Source organism: Phascolarctos cinereus, unplaced genomic scaffold, assembly GCF_003287225.1.
Source record: "Phascolarctos cinereus isolate Bilbo 61053 unplaced genomic scaffold, phaCin_HiC Scaffold_2;HRSCAF=192, whole genome shotgun sequence".
Taxonomy (NCBI): domain Eukaryota; kingdom Metazoa; phylum Chordata; class Mammalia; order Diprotodontia; family Phascolarctidae; genus Phascolarctos; species Phascolarctos cinereus.
Window position 1 is genome coordinate 208,845,650 of NW_027555625.1, and position 23,754 is coordinate 208,869,403.

At 36.0% G+C, this 23,754-nt stretch overlaps 1 protein-coding gene across 3 annotated transcripts in view; it reads right to left on the bottom strand.

The window, feature by feature from the left end:
• Positions 1 to 23,754, bottom strand: part of CRIM1 (cysteine rich transmembrane BMP regulator 1) — a 249,518-nt gene that overhangs the window by 176,147 nt on the left and 49,617 nt on the right. For all 3 annotated transcript variants that reach the window (XM_020992653.2, XM_020992654.2, XM_020992652.2), the window contains exon 2: positions 19,648 to 19,821. In XM_020992653.2, the coding sequence (XP_020848312.1) occupies positions 19,648 to 19,821 (174 nt within the window). The remainder of the gene's footprint in view (positions 1 to 19,647; positions 19,822 to 23,754) is intronic.

Consider the following 23,754-nt stretch of genomic DNA (forward strand, 5'->3'; position numbering starts at 1 on the left):
GTAAATGCTTTACTCTATAGCAATGTCTATTATTGCATTTGATTCTTACAATAATAACCCTAGGAAATAAGAGAGGAAGGGCATTTTCTTATACCCACTTTATAAAAGGAGAAACTAAAACTTAGAGATTAAATGAGTAATTAGTCATACAGCTAAAAGGTGGTAGAGCTGGGGCTAAGCTGGGTTTTTATACTCCTAGTCCAGCGTTATTTTCACTACAACAAATTTCTTCATAATACCTACCTGGTATGTACGTATATATACACATACACATAATACTGTATACCCATCTATCCACCTGCACTTTTACATACACATGAACACATAAAAATCCTATATGTAATAATATATTTATATATAGTTAGAACTATTCTTCCTACTATTAGAGTGACTCTAGTTTGAAATGAAGTGGGTTAGCTTCTGAAATATCAAAAAATCTAGATACAATTGATCTGGATCCCAATGGCAAAATTATTCTAAGACTCCAATATATGCAGACATAACAACCAAAGAAGAGTTTGTGGACTACCACTTAAAATTTTGCTATGGAAGTTCACAGCCAACTGGGATATGATTGACTGATTAATCAATTATTAAGTATTTATTAAGCACCTAAGTGGCTCAGTAGATAAAGCACTGGGCCTGGAGTCAGGAAGACCTGAGTTCAAATACGGTCTAGGATACACTAGCTATATGACCCTAGGCAAGTCGTTTAACCTCTGTTTCTCTAATACACCGGAGAAGGAAATGGCAAACCATAACAGTATCTTTGCCAAGAAAACCCCACACAGGGTCAAGAAGAGGAATGATGTGCTAAGCACTGTGCTGGGTGTTGGGGATATAAAAATGAAAGTCAAATAGTTCCTGCCCTAAAAGAGTATGGCACCTTGCTCCAACACTATCATAATAGCAGAATTCAATACAAAAAGGGTTGTTTTATATTTAAAAAAAACTTACTTATTTCAGTATGAAAAGAATCTCATTAAAATATAATCTGACCTATAGGCCAATCCTACTATACACACCCTAGTATTTTCAAAGAGCGCCAGTATGGCTTACATTAATCCAGGATCCACACTCCAATATCAGCAACCATGTCTTAATACAAGATACCCAAAATAATTTTATAGAGGAGGGTTAAAAAGTATGAAACTATTTCCCTTGATACAACATGCACATGCAAAATAAAAATGAAACTATCAGGCAGACTGCAAATACATCAGAAAAAAAAAAGCATTAACATTTCCAAAATACCATGGTTCAGTCCCAAGTTCTGGGTAACAGGAGCCTAATAATGAAACAGGGAAAATATATCTGTGTTAATACAAGGGTATCCATACTCTGAAGAGTTAACTCCCTTCAATACTTACAGGTTTAATTGAAAATATTAATAGGCAATTGATAGCCTATGTCTAAAAATGTTTCTAGACAGTATTCTGAGGACCACGTAAAAATCAAAATGAGGCAGGTTCTTAGACTACAGCAAAACTTGAGGCAAGAAATAATGAGGTCTTGAATTAGGAATCCTGGAGATCATCTAGTTCAACCTCCTCATTCTACATATGTGGAAACTAAATCCCATAGAAGTAAAATAATTTGCCCAAAGTTTCATGAAAACTAAGTAAGAGAAGTCAGGATTTGAACTTGTATCTGTAGACCCCAATGGTGGTTGCAGAACTCATTATCTTTCACCAAAACCCATCCCTCTTCTGAACCTCTCTCACTGTCCAAGGCATCAGCAAACTTTTAGGCACCCAGATTCACAGCCTCAGTGTCATACTCAACTCATCCCATATAGAATAATGGACTGAAAACAGGCCTTGGAATGAGAAAGACTTAGCTAGAATTTAAGTTCAGCCTCTGACAAACTGGTTGTATGATCCTAGCAACTCTCTTAACTTCTCAGTGCCCAGGTAATCCTTGGTGGAAGGCACTTCCTCACCTGTTCACTACACATATTAAATAAAAGGTTTGGTTACTCCTCTCCTCAAATTACCTTGTATAATTTCCTCCCTTCCATAGATATTTTACTATTAAAATGGGGGTTGGAAGAATATTGCTCCAAAAGGAATGCAATTACAACAGTCAAATTCTCTCTAGTCAGTTTTGTAGCTAACGGTCACCATCAAGTACCTCAGGTCTCTACAAGTTTGATAAGGCAGCTGAAGAGGTACCATAAATAATTTTTCCTAATCATAGATTATTTTTGTTTTGATAAATCAGTTCTATGAGGATGTAACTACAAAACATGATTTTACTTGGAAAAAAAACCCACAAAGCCTTGGGCTAGCATAATATTAATGAAACTTAATGACTTGGCTAAATGCTCAAAGGGTCCACTGTAATTAGCAAGGTTAATCAGAATTTCAAAGGGCACTGATAAACATGTAAACTTAAGAGGCTTATACCTTTGGGTTTTTTTCCCCCACACTGGAGCAAAAGTTGCTTTAAATATTATTTATGAGGTGTTTGAAGGCACTCTTGAAGTCACTTATAGTTAGGTCAGATAAAATTTGTATTTTTAGAGTTCATTTCATTCCTACAGGAAAAAGAAAGACCAATTTCCTTTCAGGCCACAGCCAAAACAGAGCAACATCTTTCCTCTATTTGGTTTTAAAGATTAAAAAATCCACTGCCATGATTTCAGATCTCACTAGTGGGCCTCCATGCCTACAGTTGCAAAAAACACACCTTTTGAGCTGTAAATATCTCCAAGTTTTACCAAAAAATCCATGCAACAGAGTGCTTATTTCTTATTGTTTAACAAAAACCAGCAAAAACAATAATTCTAGACAATATGAATATAAAAAAGTGAGAGAATCTATTGTAAAAATATGCTAAAATAATTCTGTGTGACTTTAATCACCGTTCTTTCTAAACTCTCAGAGGTTCAGGAATGCTAAACAGTAGTTTTTCTTATCTCTCAATCCCACATACAGGGTTACCAAAATCAAAACCAAAAAAAGCAACTATAACACCACATATCAGTAAGAAGTAACCAGCTTCTGCGATAAAACACCAGCCAAGTCAGTCAAATACCTGCCAACTGGCAACCCTGCTGCCAGAGAACTTAGTACAGTGCATTGCAGATGCCCAAAAAACATTTCATGAAATGAAGTAACGAAGAGAAAAATAGCCTTCAAAGTTAGAGGGGGAAGAAGGAAAGAAGAATATAGAAAGAAACAAAATAAAAAATTAAATATGACATTATCCATATTTTACTGAGACAAAGACATTACTTCCTTCTATTTGTAAGAGGCTCTGGTCTTATCTACAGACATATATGTGAGCATTTTACCTATAAGAAAGATGAATTTTTCAACATTATCAAATTCCAGTATTGTTCTTTTGTTACTGGAACAGGAAAAGAGTGGGAACTGATAAGGAGCAAGCACTTTACTTGCTTTTCGGGAAATTAAAAAAACAAAACAACAACAACAAAAAACTCCTAGTAACTGATAAAAGAAAAACGAAGTGCAAGAAAACTAGGAAGTCGTCAGCTAGAAAAAACAAAACAGTACATCCTTGACTTAGAGGAAAATTCCAGGTTCTTCCAAAAAAATAAAAAATCAATTCATCTTGTGTTGATGAAAGGATTCTTAAATTCTGTTCTCTCTTCCAATTCTAAAGGCACCACTTAGAAATGTAATTTCCTACTGATGCAAAAAGCTTCAAATTAATACAGATAGCTATTCAAAAGCAGGATGTAACCCTTTATGAAAATGCCTTATATGGTTCAAGCCAAATCCCCAGCTTTAGATGAATCAACACTAAATGGATATTTATTCACTCTAGTCAAACAGAACATGCCATGGTTAAAAGAATGATGGCTACAGAGACATCATGAGGAAATATTTCAATTCTGAAACATAGCAATTTTTGCCAATTTACTCGGGGGGGGTCAGTATGAATTAGTGAGAAATTATTCATTTCAAGAGGAATGCAATTTTGTAACCTCCAAATATAATAGCACCTCTATTAAAGAAGGATTTTTATAATGTCACACTTCTTTGTCACTAATAATATTAAGTGAAATCAACCAGTATTTATTGAGCACCTACTATGTACCAGGCACTATACTAGGCCCTGTGAATATTGCACAAAGATAAAAAAAAAAGTGAGAATCTTTGCTGTTATTAGCTTATATTCTATCTGGGAGACAAAATGTATATATACAAGTACATACAGAATAATGACCAAAAAAAATGCATTGTAGTTTGAGGAAGAAGGACAGGGTAATAACGCCAAAACAATAGCACTGATTTGTGGCTCAGGATATCAGTCATGGAGTAAATATTAACTAAGACATTGTAAAATATCTGAGAATATACAAAACATGCATCTGGAAGCCTTGCAACTGTGGGATCAGTGCTTAGTATGGATTGGGTTAAGTTTAGAGCACGTAGTAGAATGATCTTAATCCATGCTTGGATAGAGAAGAAAGGAAAAGATATCAGAGTGATAATTAAGGATGAAAGGAGAAGAACTGGAGTAAAGCAAGTTGGGCTTCGGGTCCTGGAAGAAATGATTGACAAGATGCATAGGTCTCAAAGCCCACAGTAGCTAGCAGGAATATGCTTCCTGCAGCAATCAGGTCAATTCCAGGCTTACTGCCCAGATCATCCCTTAAGAGGTTCATTCCCTGTGCCTAATCAATTGGCAAGCCTTACCAATTCTACCTTCAATATCTGTATTCTCTCACACAAATATTACCATAGTTCAGACTATGTGCATATACTACTGACACAGTCTCTTAATTGTTATCCCTGCCTCCAATCTCCTTCCTCTCTAACCCATTTTCCACAGATGCCAAATTGATAAGTGGTCCTGGAGTCAGGAAGACCTGAGTTCAAATCCAGCCTCAGAAACTTACTAGCTGTATGACCCTAGGCAAGTCACTTAAAGCTCAGTTTTCTCTTCTACAAAAATAAGGATAATTATAGTACCTACTTTCTGGAGTTGTTAAGAAGATAACATGAAATCATGTGTACAAAGCACTTAACAAAACTTAAAAACACTATATTAAATGCTAGCTTTCTCACTCCTTGCTCAAGACTGGTGGCTGCCTATCATGTTTAGCAAAAGTTCACACTTCCCTGTCTGGCATTTAAAGCCCTATACAATTTGACCCCAACTTATCTTTCCAGATTGTTCTATGTTTCCTCAGACTGGAGGGCTGGAGGGAAAAACAGTAAACACTTCCAAAAGCCTTCCTTTACAGAGGGCTCACAATCTTTTCCATCCGTAGTTCTGCCTAGCTTGACTCCATGGAACCCCATGTCCCAGGGCACCCTCCTCACCTCCATCTTGCCTTTCAGCTTCCTTTTATGCACTGTCTTGCCCCAGGAGATTTTAAGTTCTTCAAGGGCAGGGACTGTATCTTTTTCTTATTTTTATCCCCACTGCTTAGTACAGCGCCTGACACATAGTAGCCACTTAATAATGTTTATTGAATGTATCTCCTCTGTGCTTTTGCACAAGCTGGTCCCTTTGCTTGGACTACTCTCCTTCTTTGCCTTCAAAATCCTCAGTGTCCTTCAAAGCACAGCTCAGGGTACACCATTCAGAACAGGCCTTTCCTGATTGCCCCAAAAAGTCAGTTTCAGAGTTGGAAGAGACTTCAGCCCCTAAGTATTAATATTTTTACCCTCTACCAAAATTATTTTATTTTTACTCCATAAATGTTTTGTATAGAGAAGGTATTCCATAATGGAGAAAAAGTTGGTCTTGGAACCAGGAAGGCCTGACTGAGTTCACATCCAGCCTCTAACACACACCCACACACACAGGCTGTGTGATTCTTGGGCAGGTCAATTAACCTTTCAATATTCTAGGCCAGAGGTGTCAAACACGTGCCTTATAGGCCATATGAGGTCCATAACACTTCTGAGTGCAGCAGATTCAGATTAAAATGTATTTGGGAAATTTTTAACAAAACAAATACAAATGCAATAAAACAGAAAATGTTAAAAGTGGTTTTCTAAGTCAATATGCACCTACAGGTGTATGTGTACATGTACAATTTAGTGGCCCCTGGTTCTATCTGAGCTTGACTGCACTGTTCTAAGCAATTCGCTAAAAGACTTTAATCAGAAAAGATCCTCACTTGCTTGGTAGACAGAAGTCTTCCCCCAGATCTCCTTCTACCATTAAAGTCATGGATCACATCCCTATCCCTGTATTTGAAATATACCTATTTGTCCTAAATTCCTTGAGGGCATAGCCTGGATTCTTTTGGCCCAAACTCCTAGGACAGTGCCTCCCTGGTACCACAGGAACAGGGATGGAAACTAAATCTATGATTTCATTGATATGGTGAACTCCCAGGTAAGGAGACTCCCTCTACCAATCCAGATCAGCCCCTGCTCTTTAACTTGGAGTCTTAGTGGGCTGCCTAAAGTACCAAAAGGTTGGGTCTTGCCCAGAGACACTTAGCCTATATGTGTGAGAGGTGGACACTGACCCTCAGGTCTTTCTCCCTTCCAAGTCAGCTCATTATCCACTTTTCCATACTGCCTCTGCACACAGTAGGTGCTCAATAAATTCTTCTTTAATGGAAATGCTTCTTAATCCCCTAGGGATATTTAATCTGGAGAAAAGAGATACAGGTATGGCACAAGAGTTATTTTTCAAGTAATTGTTAAAGGCTCTCATGTGGAAGAAGAATAGATTTACTCGGCTTAGTCCTACAGAGAAGAAACCCTCAAAGAAACAGATGTAGGCTGATATCAGGAAAAAACTTCCTGATAATCAGAGCTGATCCAAAGTGGAATAGGCTGCCTGGGGAGGTCGTGGCTTCCTCCCTACTGGAGATCCTATTCCTCAGGCAAAGGCTAAGAAGTACTTGTGTTTTGGGCATGTGGTAGAAGGTATTCTCATTGAGGTATGGATTATTTCAGAGGGCCTAAGAAACCCCACCAACTTTGAGAATCAGGTGATCAGGAGGGCAGGGGGCAGCCTGAGGCTGAAGCACCACTAAATAGTAATTTCAGAGCTCTCCTTGATATCTCCTCCTCCCACACACACACACCACCTGTTTGCTGATACCCAAATTCCTTTAACAAGGCACTATACCTTACATTTAAATTCTTTAATTTCTAATTGTGAAATAAAAATGCTAGTTGGGGTATCACAGTAAAACTTAAAGAGTATACCAAAAAATAAAAAAGTAAAAAAGTAAAAGACAGTCTCTCTTCTCTAGAAGCACACAGTCTAATGTGGTTTGGGGTAGGATTAGGGGGAGTGCCGTTTCCCCAACACTCCCAGATTACTCTGTATTTACTTTGTCTTTACTTATCTGTGTACATGTTGTTTCTCACAAGCAGAATGTAAGCTCTCTGAGGGTGAAAACCGTATCCCTTTTCTCTCTGACCCACTGCAGAAGCCCAGCACCGTGCCTTTTGCATAGCAAATGCTTAATGAATAGATGTCTGATCAATTTTTCAGTAACTAAAAATATTTCAAATCTATTCAAGAGGAAAGGAAAAGTTATTTTTATGGAAAATCTTTTCTCAGCAACCAGTGAAAATAATGGCAACTTCTAAGAACCAAGGAAAATCAGAACAACTTCAAGGTCACGCTATCATTTTAGTAATAATCGGCAGCGATAACTGCTAAACCAACTGCTCCTCCCCAGCTGAGCTTATGCCAAGTTCTCTGTATTTCCTGTTTTTATTTCCCAGATATTTGAAACTGGCTTCCTCTTTTCAGGAGCCATTTTTCTTCCTGTACCAGTTTAAGGGACATCAAAACAACAGTGATTTTTTAAAAATCCTTTAAGGACACAACCTCCCCAAAAGATTACACTTGAACTGTTTACCCAACAAGCCTACAAACTGGTCCAACGGGTAACCTGAGCCACAAAGCTAAAACACGTAAAAGCAAATAAATTCATGTACAGAATTTTACCCATAACATAAAATAAAATATCGTATCTTCAAGTTTAAAATCACTTATTTACAGGTGCCTAAAAAGAAAATAAAACAATGAAATCCAGTCAATTGTTGATTATCTCCAGTAACAAAGGGGGACAGCAAAGTAGATGCTAATGCACAACTGACTTATCTACTCCATATAAAAACCTAAACCTAAACCCCAACTATCCCTCCATTAATTCCTGAATTGAGGCTAAGACTGCCATGTAATGAGAAAGGACTTTAGTATAGTTAGATATGGTCTGCGACTCTTACGGACAAGAAGAGGCAGTCACCAGATTGTGCTGAATGAGGCAGAAGAGGGGAATGAGGGTTCTACTCTCTCCTTATCAACTTTTATCCATTACCCCCAGGTAACAGAGCTGGGTTAAGATGGTTATTTCATTCCCATGGGACTGGGGCTATTATTTCAGTAAAATCCTCCTGGCTAAGGAAACTACCTCTGTCAGTGAAGCTCAGATCCTTCTTTGCAATAATATGTTGTCTCAGAGCTCTACTGGATTTTTTTTTTAATTTCTAGAGCTCTGAGAAATTAAGTAAATTGTGCAGTCACACAGCTAGTGAGTGTTAGGGGCAGGTCTAGCTGGTTTTGAGGTCAGTTCTCTATTCACTATCCCTTTCTGCTTCCCTACTAAACAGAGCTAAAGCATAATGAGCTCATTAACATCTATAATACTGCTTTATGCAATAATCTCCAACAGATATGATCAATTTTAATGAGACAAATTACTACCTTTATGAAATTACATATATGAAAGTTCTGAAACTTTAAAACTATGCTTTCTTATATCAGTAAAGCCGCTGACTTGCTACACATGCGTAATAATATAGTGGACTGCAATTTTTCAGTTAAGTATATCCTGCATCACAAACTATATGATAACAGTAACTTAGGGGACCTAAGAGACTTCCAAAGATTGCAAAATACTTCCCCAAACATTAATTAGGAATCACAATATCACTCAAAATAAAATAACTGGTATGGAATCTCTTTATAACACTGGTGGTAGAAAAGGAGAAAAAATTACAAACACCCTCTTTAAAAGCTATATGGGATTCCATTAGAATTTTTATATGTATTTATGTGTTCTAGTTATATTTTGAGGAAAATGATTTGATAAATATGTATATCAAACATATACATATGCATATCCCATATATAGTAGTAGATGTGTGTGTGTGTGTGTGTATACATACATACACACATATGTATATGGAAAGAGAAAGAGAGGGAGAAATTATATTTGGGGTGCCACATGTCAATGTAGTGAGCATGTTGTAGTATTTTTATTAGATTAATTACTTTTTCCAAATGGAGAAATCAAAGGACAGAATGTTAGTTTACCTAAACTACACAGCAGTATATTTATAGGAAAAAAATCACTACAGATGTCAAGAGGAATAACATAACCAAAGTGGTATATATACATATGTATATGTTATGTATTTAGGTATACAAAAATGTATGTGCATATATATGTATGTATAATTTATATATTATAGGTATATTGTATATGTGTATGTGTATGTGTGTGTGTGTATAAATCACATTATATCAACAATGTCCAAAGTCTCAAGGCTTTCTTCTAGTCATTAAACACTCAAGTTTCATATATAGTTAATACGTAATGCTCTGGCAGGGTTTAATTTCTTTGAATGTTTATTTGGTGAAAAAAGTAAAAAGCTATATAATTAAACCACAGCTTCTACTAGTAGTTTAAAGCAAGGTAGTTTATAATACATGCTTTGCTTGTCAAAGCCATTTAGGAGGTGCTAGAATGTATAAGTAATAAAACTGTTTCTTTAAAGCATGATCTTCCTCACCTATACATGGGGAAGTAGATACTCCAACACAAGGGTTACAGGGTGGACTGATGCCAATTCCAGACAGTATTTTACAACTTTCAGTAGTGAGGACAGAATGTATTTGCCTACATTGTTCACAACCAATATTGCCACATACGCATAATGCACAAGCATAATCATGGAAACAATATACAGTATTTCTGCATAAATTTCCATTGAGGGGCATGTGTAGGAGCAAAGGTGGAAACTCAGGCCTACTAGGAGGTTCTGGCTACCACTGAAATATTCTCTGTTCCAAAATTGGGAAAAGAAAGGAGAGTGATTCAAGAAAATATGAAAAGAGAATTAATAGCTTGGTAAAAGAGGCACCAAAAAAAAAAATACTGAAGAAAATAACACCTTAAAAACAAGAATTGGTCAAATGGCAAAAGAGGCACAAAAATTTGCTGGAGAAAATAATTCCTTAAAAAGCAGAGTTGGCCAAATATAAAAAGAGGTACAAAAGCCCATTAAAAAAAAGAACTCCCTGGCCAGCTAGGTGGCACAGTGGATAGAGCTCTGGCCTTGGAGTCATGAGGACCTGAGTTCAAATTCAGCTTCAGACACTTGACACTTAAACTAGCTGTGTGACCTGGCAAGTCACTTAACCCCAAATGCCTCATCAAAAAAGCAAAACAAACAACAAAAAAAACACACTCCTTAAAAAGCAGAATTGGTGAAATGGACAAAGAGGTATAAAAGCCCACTGAAGAGAATTATTTCTCAAAAATTCAGATTGGGCAAGTGGAAACGAATGACTCCATGAGACTTCAAGAAACAATAAAACAAAGCCAAAAGAATCGGAAAAAATGAAGAGAATGTGAAATATCTTATTGGAAAAACAACTGACCTAGAAAGTAGATTGAGGAGAGATAACTTAAGAGTTATTGGACTACCTGAAAGCCATATGTAAAAAAAAAAGCCTAGACATCATACTTCAAGAAATTATAAAAAAAAAAACTGCCTCAATATCTTAGATCCAGAGGGTAAAATAGAAATGGATAAGATCCACTGATCACCACCTGAAGGAGATCCCAAAATGAAAATTCTCAGGATTATAAATAAATTCCAGAGCTCCCAAGTCAAGGAGAAAATACTGCAAGCAGCCTATGAAAGCATTCAGATACCATAGTGAGGATCACATAAAATTTAGCAGCTATCATGTAAAAGGAGTGGAAAGCTTGGAACATAATATTCCAGAAGGCAAATGAGCTAGGATGACAACCAATAAAAACCCACCCAGGAAAACTAAGTATAATCCGTCAGGGGAAAAAATCTGTATTTACTGAAACAGAGGACTTTCAAGCATTCCTGATGAAAAGATCAGAGCTAAATAGAAAATGTGACATTCAAACACAAGACTCAAGAGAAGCATAAAAAGGCAAACATGAAAGAGAAATCATAAGGGAAGGTTAAACTTTTAAACATTCCTGTATAGGAAGATGATACATATAACTCCTAAGAATTTTATTAGTATTAGGTAGTTAGAAGGGGTCTATATAAGCAGAGGACATAAATGTGAGTCAGTTATATTGGGATGATCTCCCCCCCCAAAAAAAAAAGAAGGGGTGAGGAAGAAGGATATCCTGGCAGAAAGGGGAAAGAAGAAGAATGGGTAAAATTATTTCACATAAAAGAGGTATGCAAGGAAGAGTTTTTACAGTGGAGGGGAAAATGCTGGGGAAGGGTCAGCTAACACTTGAACTTCACATATCTAGATGGGTTCAAAGAGGGGAAACACACACACACACACACACACACACACTCAGTTGGGTATAGATATCTATCTTGGCCAAAAGAGAAGTAATGGGGAAAGAAGTAAGAGATGAGGAGAGGAAGAGAGAGAGAGAGAGAGAGAGAGAGAGAGAGAGAGAGAGAGAGAGAGAGAGAGAGAGACAGAGACAGAGAGACAGAGAGAGAGAGAGAGAGAGAGAGACAGAGAGAGAGAGAGACAGAGAGAGAGAGACAGAGAGAGAGAGAGGGAGAGAGAGAAACAGAAGATAACTGGACAGAGGGAAATGCACATAGTCATCATAACTGTAAATGTGAATGAGATGAATTCACCCATAAAACAGAAGCAGATAGTAGAATGGATTAGAAACCAGAACCCAGTAATATGGTGTTTGCAAAAAAACCAAACTTGCAACAGAAAGATCAACACTGAGAGAGTTAAAATAATGGAATGGATCAGAATCTATTATGCTTCAGCTGAAGTAAAAAATGGCAGGGGGTAGCAATCATGACCTCAGACAAAGCAAAAGCAAAAATAGACTTAAGGAATAAGCAGGGAAACTACATTTTGCTCAAAGGCACCATAAACAATGAAGTAATATAAATAATAAGTATATATGTGCCAAATGGCAGAGTATCTAAATTCTTAAAGAAAAAGTTAAATGAATCATTCGAGGAAACTGACAGTAAAACTATACTAATGGGAGACCTCAACTTTCCTCTCTCTGAACTAGATACACGTATCCATAAAATAAATAGGAAAGAAGTTAAAGAGATGAGAGAATCTTAGAAAAATTAGATATGATAGCTCTCTGGAGAAAACCGAATGGGAACAGAAAGGAATATGACTTTTTCTCAGCTGTACATGGCACCTTCACAAAAACTGACCAAATATTAGGGCATAAAAATTCACAAACAAATGCAGAAAAGCAGAAATGTTAAGTGCAACCTTTTCAGACCATAATGCAATTAAAATTATGTTCAATAAAGGGCTGTGAAAATATAGATTAAAAATAAATTGGAAACTAAATAATCTAATCCTAAAGAATGAGTGGGTCAAAGAACAAATCATAGAAACAACCAATTATTTCATTAAAGATAATGACAACAATGAAAAACATACCAAAATTTATGGGATGTAGCCAAAGTGGTACTTAGGGGAAAATTTATATCTTTAAATGCTTATACCAATAGAAAAGAGAAAGAACAGATCAATGAATTGGGTGTACAAATATAAAAAAAACACTAGGAAAAGAAACAAATTAAATATCCCCAATTAAGCACCAAAATAGAAACCCTAAAAATCAAAGGAGAGGGTAATAAAATTGAAAGTTTAAAAAAAAATTGGATTAACAAACAAAAGTAGGATCTGGTTTTATGAAAAAAAAACAATTAAAAATTGGTTAATTTTATTTTTAAAAAGAAAGATAAAAATCCAATTACCAGTATCAAAAATGAAAAAGGGTGAATGCACACTAATGAAGATGAAGTTAAACCAATTATTGGGATGATTATGTCCAATTATATGCCAACAAATCTGACAATCTAAGTGAAAAAGATAAATATTTACAAAAACATATAAATTGCCCAGATTAACAGAAAAGGGAATTGACTACTTAAATAATCCTCTCTTAGAAAAAGAACTTGAAAAAGTTGTACATGACCTCTCTAAGAAAAAAATCCCCCAGAACCAGATGGATTTACAAGTGAATACTACCAAACATTTAAGGAACAGTTAATTCCAATACTTCATACAATCTGAAAAAATAGGTAAAGAAGGAGTCCTATCCTTTTATGACCAAATAATAGTTTTGATATATAAACCTGGAAGAGCAAAAACACAAAAAGAAAACTATAGACAAACTTCCCTAATGAATACAATGCAAAATTTTTAAATAAAACACTAGCAAAGAGATTATAACAGTTTATCACAAAGACCATACATTAGGAACAGGTGATTTTTATACCAGGAATGCAGGGCTAGTTCAATATGAATAAAACTATAAGTCTAATCGACCATATCAATAACAAAACTAACAAAATACATATTATCTCAATAGATGCAAAAAGTTTTTTTAATAAAACATATTTATTCCTATTAAAAACACTAGAAGGCATAGAAATAAATGATCCTCAAAATGATAAGTAGTATTTATCTAAAATCATTAGCAAGCATTAGCTGTAATGAGGTTTATAAGCTAGAAGCCTTTCCAGTAAAACCAGGGATGAAGCCAAAATAAAAAATGGCCCTTATCAGCATTGTTATTCAGTTCCTTAGGGCTATCTGACTTAACTGCACAAATTTTGGGCGAATAAAGTATTCTCTGATTTGAAAAGCAGACTTGAAATCAAATTCCAGCACTGGTAAGTACTATCTATGCAACCTTGAGCAAATCACTCAATTTCTCCAATTCTATGTTTCCTCATCTAGAAAATGAGAGCATTGGACTAGATGATCACTTAATTAAATGCTGCTATAAAAGCCGTGTACAGGCATGTCATTTCTACAACAAGAATGTAAACTACTTCCCAAAGCACTTATAGTAGGTACTCAATGGGTACTTACAGAATGATTGAAATAGTTGACGTTTCCATTGTACTTGTAGTTTATTTCTCCTTCTTAGCCTTTACTGAATGTCACATTATTTATTTCTGACCACTTCTCTAATTTTCTGAGGCCATTTTGAATTATGATTTTTTTTCCAAAGTCCTGACCTGACCCCCTTACCCACTGCCCCAAGTCTGGTGTTCTTTGCACGCTCAGTGAATATGTTCTCTGTTTTATTGCAGAGGTCACTGGTGACAATTTTAATCAGCACTGTCACACTTCCCATCCCTTGGCAGAATAACTTTTTGCTATGTCCCTTTAAGTTTGAAATCACATCCCACTAGCTGTACATCTGCTCAAGACCCAAGGGATCTGGACTACATTTTCTTTGCATACTGACGGGAATATTGTATGGAACAGAACAACAACCTTGACAAAGTCAAGGTGGTTAAAGAAAAACACAGAGGTAATAAAAAAAATTTTTTCTTAAAAGATAATGATAAATTACTGCAAGATTTCATTCTTTGTGAAGATACTGTGGACTATCACACAGTATTTTATTCTATTAAAGCTTTAGCAAACTGATTTTGTGGTCAATTTTTCTAAAATTTAGGGAACAAAGGACCTCAGCACGTAATTAAGTAATAGTCAGGGTCGATCTATTTCCCTTCTGCAAAAAAATATAAAAGTGAGACCCTGAATCTCAAAAAATAATAGCTAGAAGCCCTACAGTGACATTGGTCAGTTCTGTTACCTGGAAATTAATCATCAGGATAGATAACATGAACAGATTTCAGTATTAGTAAATGGCTTTTCAAAATAAAAAATATTTTTTATTAGAAACAAATAACCGTTAAAGCAAAATACCAATAAAGCAGCAGGTGAAATGAAGATAGGGTGAACTTCCAACTGAAACCTTACGATTTACATGATTGTAAATTGTTGGTCTGTTAAGTTTTTTTTCCAGACATTCCCTATTGGCTGACCTATTCCCAGTTCATTTAAAAAAAAGTTTATAAGCCCTTAAATACTTCATTGTCCTCTACCAACTATTGATTTTGCCTATACCTCTCCTTTCATTACTTGGAATCCCTGGGCACTCAGTTAATGGTTCTTTATTGTCTGAGGACCACTTCTACTTCAATTGCCTCCAACTTACAAAACATCAAGTAATTCTTTATTTCCAAATACACAATCAATGAGAACGCTCAACGGAGTTGATACTCATACCCAATGAGGAAAACAAAATAAAACAAAACAAAACAAAGCAATGGTATATATGATCTGCTTTGCTAGTCTAACTTCCCATTTTCTTTCAATGGTTTTACAATTCTTCCACTCTTTTAAACTAGAAATCTTGGGATGATTTCCTCTTCTTCATGTTATAACTGTCAGGAATTCTCAGGTGGCTCAGAGTTAAGAAGACCTGAATTCAAATCTGGACTCAGACATTTACTAGCTTTGTGACCCTGAGCAAGTTATTTAACCTCTGCCTCAGTTTCATCATCTGTAAAATCAGATAATAATAGTACCTAATTCCCATGGTTGTTTGGAGGAGCAAATGAGATAATAATTGTAAAGAGCTTAGCAAAGTGCCTGGCACACAGTAAGCGCTATATAAATGTTAGCTATCATTAGTATTACTATTATGATTCATTTCATAATTTTCATTTTTACTCTCTCTACCACAGTCCAAGTTCTTATCACTTTCTATGTGAATCATGTTTACCACATAACTCACACTAGTTTTCCTCCTCTATGCTTTTGCTTATGCTATTCTTATGCCTGAAATGTACCAAATTTAATTCACCCAAATTTAATTCTCATCCCCTTCATAAAGCCTTCCTCAACTATTATACTACATATTAATCTCTCCCTTTCAATTCTGATCCCATTCATAGTCTGTATCATATTATTAGGCATATAAATAGTCCTATTTTAAAAAAATTTCTTCACATATATCAGACTTGTCTCTCTAACCATTCTGAAAACCCTTAAATGGCTGGGACCATATATCCACACTTCTTTTAGTAAGCAACGTGCTCAGTTTGCCTGTAACAGGTCTTTACAAATGACAGATTATGGTTACTCTTTCCTGAAGTCAGGGCACAGTGGAAAGAGCACTCCACTAGGATTCGGAGGACAAGACTACAAACCCTCAGGCTGTCACTAATCAGCTTTGCAACCATGGACATGTTACTTCACTGTTTCCTAATCTGTCAAATGAGAGAGCTGTATTCAGTGACCTCTAAGGTTTCTTCCAGCTCTAAATCTCTGCGTTTCTGATCCTCTTTGGGGCCTCATGTTCCTTGTGTGCACATAAGGAGAAAGGACTAAATGATCTCTAAGGTCTCTTTCAATTCTAAAATTATATTCAATTCTATTAGTACACAGAAAGAGATACTCATCTCTTACCCTTAGTTATGTGGCCTACAGGAAATTTCTTGATCCCTTTTTTCTTTCCACATGATTCATACACACTCTATCTATTGATCTGCTCTGACTTTCTAGACCTAGAAGCATACATAAAAATTTTAATCAATAAACGTTCATTAAAGGCCTACTATATTCAAAATGCTACATTTGGTGCTAGATATACAAAGGGGAAAGATCCTGTCCTCAAGCAGCTTATATTCTCCTCAAGGGGGTTAATGTGTGCACATAAGTAAACAAAACATAATAAGGAGGCACAGAACACTGACAACTGAGGAAATACAGAAGGTTTCCTATCGGAGGTGACATCTGAGATGGGACCTGAAAGAAGATAATGATTCTAAGAGGTAGAAGTAAAAAGGAAGTGAATTTTAGACATTCAAAATCTGGCCAACAGCTGGAAATTCTATTTGGATGGAATGTAATATGCATAAGGAAGAATATCATGAAATTTACTCATTCATTCAATAAACATTTATTAAGCACCTACTATGTGCCAGGCACCGTGTTAAGGGCTGGAATACCGCAAAGTTAAGTGACAGTGGTGTTAGTGGTTAAAAGACAAAATGGAGGTACCGAAGCTTCTTGAGTGGGGTAATGGATGAAAGTCAGACTTCTGCTTTAGGAAGATTATTTTGCCAAATGAACTGGTAAGGGGAAAGAGGAGAAGAGGGGTGAACAATTAAAAAGAAAGTTTCAACAGTTAAGATGGTAAGGACCAAACTAAACTAGTGGCTGTGTAATTAGAAGGGAAAAAAAAAGCAGATGCCTCCAAGAAAAGTTGTTGATATCACATCAATAAAACTTGGCAAAGTGACTGGAAATCTGGAGGAGGGAGTAGGGAGAGGGAAGATTCATGTTTGTATGAGAAGAACCTAGGCGACCCAGAGGGATACTGGGGGTGGATAAATGAGTTTTAATTTGTCAAGGCATGAACAGAAGGACAGCAGGTAAGTGATTCAATGATAGGAGACAGTAATATTTAGACTGGTTCCCCTACGTGGAGTGGAGGCAATGTTGAAAAGTGAAGAGAAAGCTGGCCTCAAAACTAGGAAGGCCTGAGTTCCAGTTCCTCCTTCGACATATCCTGGCTGTGAGTGATCCAAGGCAAGTCACTTAACCTCTTATGAGCTGCAGAGAAGGTGTTGACTGCTCCCTGGTAGAGACTTCCTCATTAGCAATTCCCATTCCAGTGAAATCACAGAGGTAGTCCAAATATCTATCTGTAAGTAGAATGGTGAGTTCTCACTAACTGGAGGCCTTGAAGCAGAGGGAGGATGTCTGGTATATTCTAGTGGGGATTATTTTTCAGCTATGGATCATAGTGCATAAAGTCCTTTCAACTAAAAAGTTCTGTTATTTTGACTAACAAGAGGGTGTAGAAAGTTGAATAAAATGAGGCCAGGACAGGCGTAACTAGACTAAAAGAATAAGAGGGACCAGACACACTAAAATCCAGAATCCTTGATACACAGAAGATCAGTCAATCAAACATTTATTAAGTGCCTACTGTTTGCTAAATAAGCACCATGCTTACTAAGAATACAGAATTTGTGGAATGGGTAGGAAGACAAGACTAACAGATATAAGAAGAATAAAAGTAATATAAGGTAGCAATGTAGAAAATATGAAGTAAAAGTGAAGACCAATAACAGGTTTAGGAAAAGCAAAGTAGAAGAAGACATGGACAACACGAGATTATGATCAGACAGAAGAAGAAGCGCAGGAACAAGCATTTATTTAGCACCTATTATGTGCCAGGCACTATGCAAAGTGCTTTACAAATTTTATCCCATTTGAATCTCATAACAATCCTGGGGGGGTAGGTGACATTATTATCCCCATTTTACAGTTGAGGAAACTAAGGCAGACGTACCCAGTTAAGTGACTTACCCAGAGTCACAGGACTAGGAAGTATCTAAGGACAGATTTGAACTGAGGTATTTCTGAACTAAGAACAACTTCAGAGCTCAGGATCATGGAATTAAAAGAATTATAGGTGAATGGTGGGCTCGAAGGTATAACCATCTCTGTGGGTGGCTGAGGAAGACTAAAGAGGTAGGTCAGTCAGTCAATCAATAAACATTTATTAAGCACCAGTTATGTACCAGGCACTGTGCTAAGCACTGGGGATACAAAAATGTTCCTGCCTCAAGGAGCTTAGGATCTAAGGAGGGAAGACAACACACAGTGCACTAGCATTTGTTAAGTACCCACCATGCATCAGGCACCATGCTAATTGCTGGGGTTACAAAGAGAGACAAAAGACAGGCCCTGATTGCAAGGAGCTTAAAATCTAAGAAACTGAGGAAGCCAATGACCTGGAAAGCCAAGGTGTTTTGAGGCCTCAAGAGTCACCCTTTTTCATCTTGAAAGCAATCCATCTTTAGAACTAGAAAGAACTCCAAAGGTCATTTCATTCCAATCCCTCAATTTGCATTCAAGGAAACTTAGGAGCAGAAAGGGCTGATTTGGCCAAGTTCATGAAGCTAGCTAGTGGCAGAGCAAAGGCCAGGACCCAGTTCTTCTGGCCTTATTCTCCTGACTGTGGTCCCTAAGCAGTGTCACTCTTTCCTTTCCTACAATTCCTTTGTGAGAGATAGTTCACCATGCTTCATCCTTCAGTTAGGTAATTCAAGTTATTGCGTGGTCACGAATCAAAAAAGACTGCCAACTCACCTATTAATTGTCTAAAAGCCATGAACGAAGGATGCAAGAATTCTTGGCCTTATTTTCCTTCTCACCTTATACTGATTTTCTAACTTCCAGCTTTTCTCTCCAAGTAATCAAACCCTCACTGATATCTTTGCAAAAGAAAACAAAATGTTTTTGTCAGCACCAAGTGCTGATCTCTAGACAGCCAGTTGTGAAATCAATTTGTTGTACAAGGTTAATCTAGCAGCGGCACTTTTTCATGAAATCTAGAGAGTTAATGTCATACTATTGAAATCACATTATGCCCATATCCACATACATAGACATACCCATGAACATACAAGAACTTGCTCATAATTATGTTCCTTATCTGTAGTTATAAGAGCCATTAATGTCTGAAAGCACTTACATGCTTGATTTTTCAAGGTCAAATACTAACACCCAAAAAAGTACACAACGCAAAGTTTTATAAGTGGATGGTTGGCTAAAAGAAGTACTTACCTTCAATCCTCTTTAAGGCTGAAAGGCACATATCCTGCCTGGGAAACTCAAAAGGATTACTGCAGGTTCGAATGGTGTCACATTCACATTTCCCATTGATAATGTTGCAGCCCATGATAAGGTTTTCATTGCATGGCTCAAAACCAAGCAGCTGGTCATCGTCCCAGTTTTCATCTGTAAAACAATTAACAGCCAGATGGTGTTTGCTTGTAATTTCCTTCATATCTATTTAAGATTGAAATACACTGCACTGTTAGCATCAAACATTTTAATTTTACTTTTCAATTATAAAAAGCAGTTTAGCTGAATAATGACCACAGTGAGAACAGTTGACTCTGTCAGAGGCCTTAAAAAAGAAAAAATCACTTTACATGGACTTCCAGGGCAGAGCCAAGATGGTGGAAAGTAGCATCTCTAACCATAATTTAAAATACTTATTTAAAATGTCTCAAATAAAAATCTTGAGTGTCAGAGACAACAAAAGGTCAGAGTGAGACATTTTTCCAGTCCAAGACAACTTAGAAGTCAAAAGGCGAGGTCTGTGACATTAGGGTGGGGGCTAGCCTAGAGTACATATGTCCGCAACACTGGCTGTGAGACTTGGAGGTGGTAATAATAGAGCAGCAGCAGCTTCAGAAGCCCTCAACCCAAAGGCAGGCAGAGAGGAACCCTTTCAGTCACAAGGGAACAGAGGCCTTGAGGAGCAGTAGCACTCTCAGCTGCAAGCAATAAGGGGCCATCCCTGGCGAAGGACCACAGCAGGACCACACCTCTCCCTGGATCACACCTCCTTAGAAGCATCAAAAGCTTCCAAACTCCTAGAGCTAACTCTAAAAATAGCAGAATAAAAAAGTCTGAATCTTGAGATCTAACTTTAACATAAAGTACAAAGTCATGTAATAGGCTGGAAAAATGAGGAAACAATTAAAAAACAAAAAAGAACCTGACCATAAAAACCTACTACAGTGACAGGGAAGATCATGACACAAACCCAGAAGACAACAAAGTGAAAACAGCTACAAGCAAAACTTCAAAGAAAAAGTGCAAATTGGACACAAACCAAATAAGAACTGCTTGAAGAACAAAAAAAATGCTTTTCAAAATAAAATAAGAGTAGTAGAGGAAAAATTAGGAAAAGAAATGAGAGTTAACAAGAAAATTATGAAAAGATAATTGACACCTTGGTAAAAGAGACACAAAAAAATACCAAAAGAAATAAAACCTTAAAAAACCTAATTGGACAAATGATAAAAGTACAAAGCTTCACTGATGGAAATAACTCCTTAAAAATTAGAATTGGGCAAATAGAAAAAGGTACAAAAGTTCACTGAAGAAAATAATTCCTCAAAAATTCCTACTGGACAAGTGAAAGCTGATTACACGATACATCAAGAAACAATAAAACAAAGACAACAGCATGAAAAAAAAATCTCATTGGAAAAACAACTGACCTGGAAAAAAGATAGGGAAGAGAAAAATTTAAGAATTATTGGACTACCTGAAAGCCATGAGCAAAAAAAAAAAGAGCCCTAGACATCATATTTCAAGAAATTATCAAGGAAAACTGCTCCAATATCTTAGAACCAGAGAGTAAAACTGAAAGAATCTGCCAATCACCTCTTGAAATAGATCCCAAAATGAAAACTCCCAAGAAGATTATAGCCAAATTCCTGAGTTCCCATGTAAAGGAGGAAATACTGCAAGCAGCCAGAAAGAAACTATTCTAATATCATAGAGCAACAGTCAGGATCACCCAAGATTTAGCAGCTACAATGTTAAAGGAGTAGAAGGCTTTGAATATGATATTCTGAAAAGCAATGGAGCCAAGAATACAACCAAGAATGACCTGCCGGCAAAACTGAGTATAGCCCTTTGGGGGAAAACCGGACATTTAATGAAATAGAGGACAACTTTCCTGATGAAAAGACCAGAGATGAAGTCTGAGTGCAGAGTGAAGCATGCTTCTTAAATTTACTTTATTTTTCTTGGGGTTTTTTTGTCAGCATAGCTAATGCAGAAATACATTTTGCATGACTTCACATGTATAATTGATTTCATATTGCTTGCCTTCTCAATGGATGGGGAGGGGCTAGAGAAAAAGAATTTGGAACTCAAAATATTAAAAAATAGTTTTTTGAAATATCACTTTACAAATATTGTCTCCTTTGATCCTCATAAGAACCATGTGGAGATTAGGTAGAATAAGCATTATTATTCCCATTGTGCAGATAAGGAAATGGAAACTTAAGGAGATTAAATAATTTGCTCCATCAGTAAACAGCACTGGGATTTTAATTCCTATTTCCTGATTTAAAATCCAATCTCACTATATCATAATGCCTTGATGAGATAATTTTTTTAAAAAGTACTTTTTTTTAAACTGGGGGAAACAAATAAAATATATAGGCAATATGCAACTATAAATATATAGTGATCTTTCAATCTATTCATTAAGTTTCCTAAATATATTAACAAGTTTATACTGAATCATTCAGTTTAAAATACATGATTTTATAAAATAATCTAGTTTTTAATTCCTCTTCAATAAATCAACTGAAAATGAAGACAGGAATTACTATTTTCTGACAAGATGACTGTGGAACTTAAGAAAGGACAAATTTTTCATACCATGTATGAAGTGAAGGCCTGTTTTTAAAACTGGCTTTTCCTTTACCACTGCCTTACCAAATACACATTGGACACAATTTTTTTAAAAAGGCAAAAAATGAAGCAATCTGGCAAAAAAATAGGTTTAGACCAACATCTTACATAATGTACCTTACACAAAAAGCTTAGTTCCAAATGGATATTAAACTTAAATATAATAGATTAATGATGCTGCTGCTGCTGATAATGATAGCTTTATATATCATTTTAAGGTTTGCAAAGTGTTTTATGTATGATATCCTATTTGATCCGTACAACAACTTTGTGAGATAGGAGCTATTATTATCCCCAGTTTCCAGATGAGGAAATTATGGCTGAGAATGATTAAAAGATTTGCTCAAAGTTACACAGATAGTAAGTGCATGAAGCTGGACAGACTTTCCTCAGTCCATGACCAACACTCTTATCACATATCATCTGCTGGCATCTAGAAAGAAAACATGGCAGTGTGTATCCTTGACAATTACAGCTACTACAGGCTTTATTAATCAAGGGATAGAGAAGATGATAAAAGAGTAAACAGATAATTTCAATTACATGAAATTGAAAAGCATTTACACAAGCAAAATCAATTCAGATATGACAAGAAGAGAAATTGTCAACTAGAGGGGGAAAACTTTGCATTAAGCATCTCTTATAAAAGTCTGATATCCAAGATATATAGGAAATTAACACAAACATATAAGAGTAAGAAGCATATCCCAATGTATAAGGGAGCTGAAGATATGAACAAATAGTTCTTCAAAGAACTGCAAGTTATTAACATCTCTATAATATTGTTCCACATCTCTTATACTAAAAGAAACTCGAATCAAAATAATGCTCAAGTTTTGCCTAACACCCAGGGGATTCTCAAAAATGATGAAAGATGGAAATAGTAAATGTCAGAGGGGCGATGAAAAGACAGACTTATGAATACACTGTTGCTGAAATTATGAACTAGTCCAGACAGTCTGGAAAGAAATTTGGAATTATGCTAAGACTGACAAAATGCCTATGTCCTTTGACCTGGAGGTCTTATTGCCAGACATATACCCTAGTGAGGTCAAAAACAAAAAGAAATGTTGTTTCCCCCCTCAATATTAATAGATATTTTGTGTCAATTCAACTGAGTAGAATGTTGCTGATACATATCTAAAAAAGACATTAAAAATTCTTCATTTAAGATAGTAAAAATAAACAAACAAACAAATAAATAAATAAAGATTAAAAAGTTTTTAGCTTTTAACCATTTGTCCAAACCAAGACAAGAAAAATGTCAATTCAGAGATTTATTTTCATGTAAAGAGATGTAAATGTAAACAACTGACTACAAAAGCTTTTCTTTTGGTTCTTATCATTGACTTAATAAACTTGGGCAAATGATTGATTTCTAAATAAAACCTGCAAGTTCCTGTTAGAGAGTAATAAAACTAGAAGATACCTTAAAGGTCAATCACT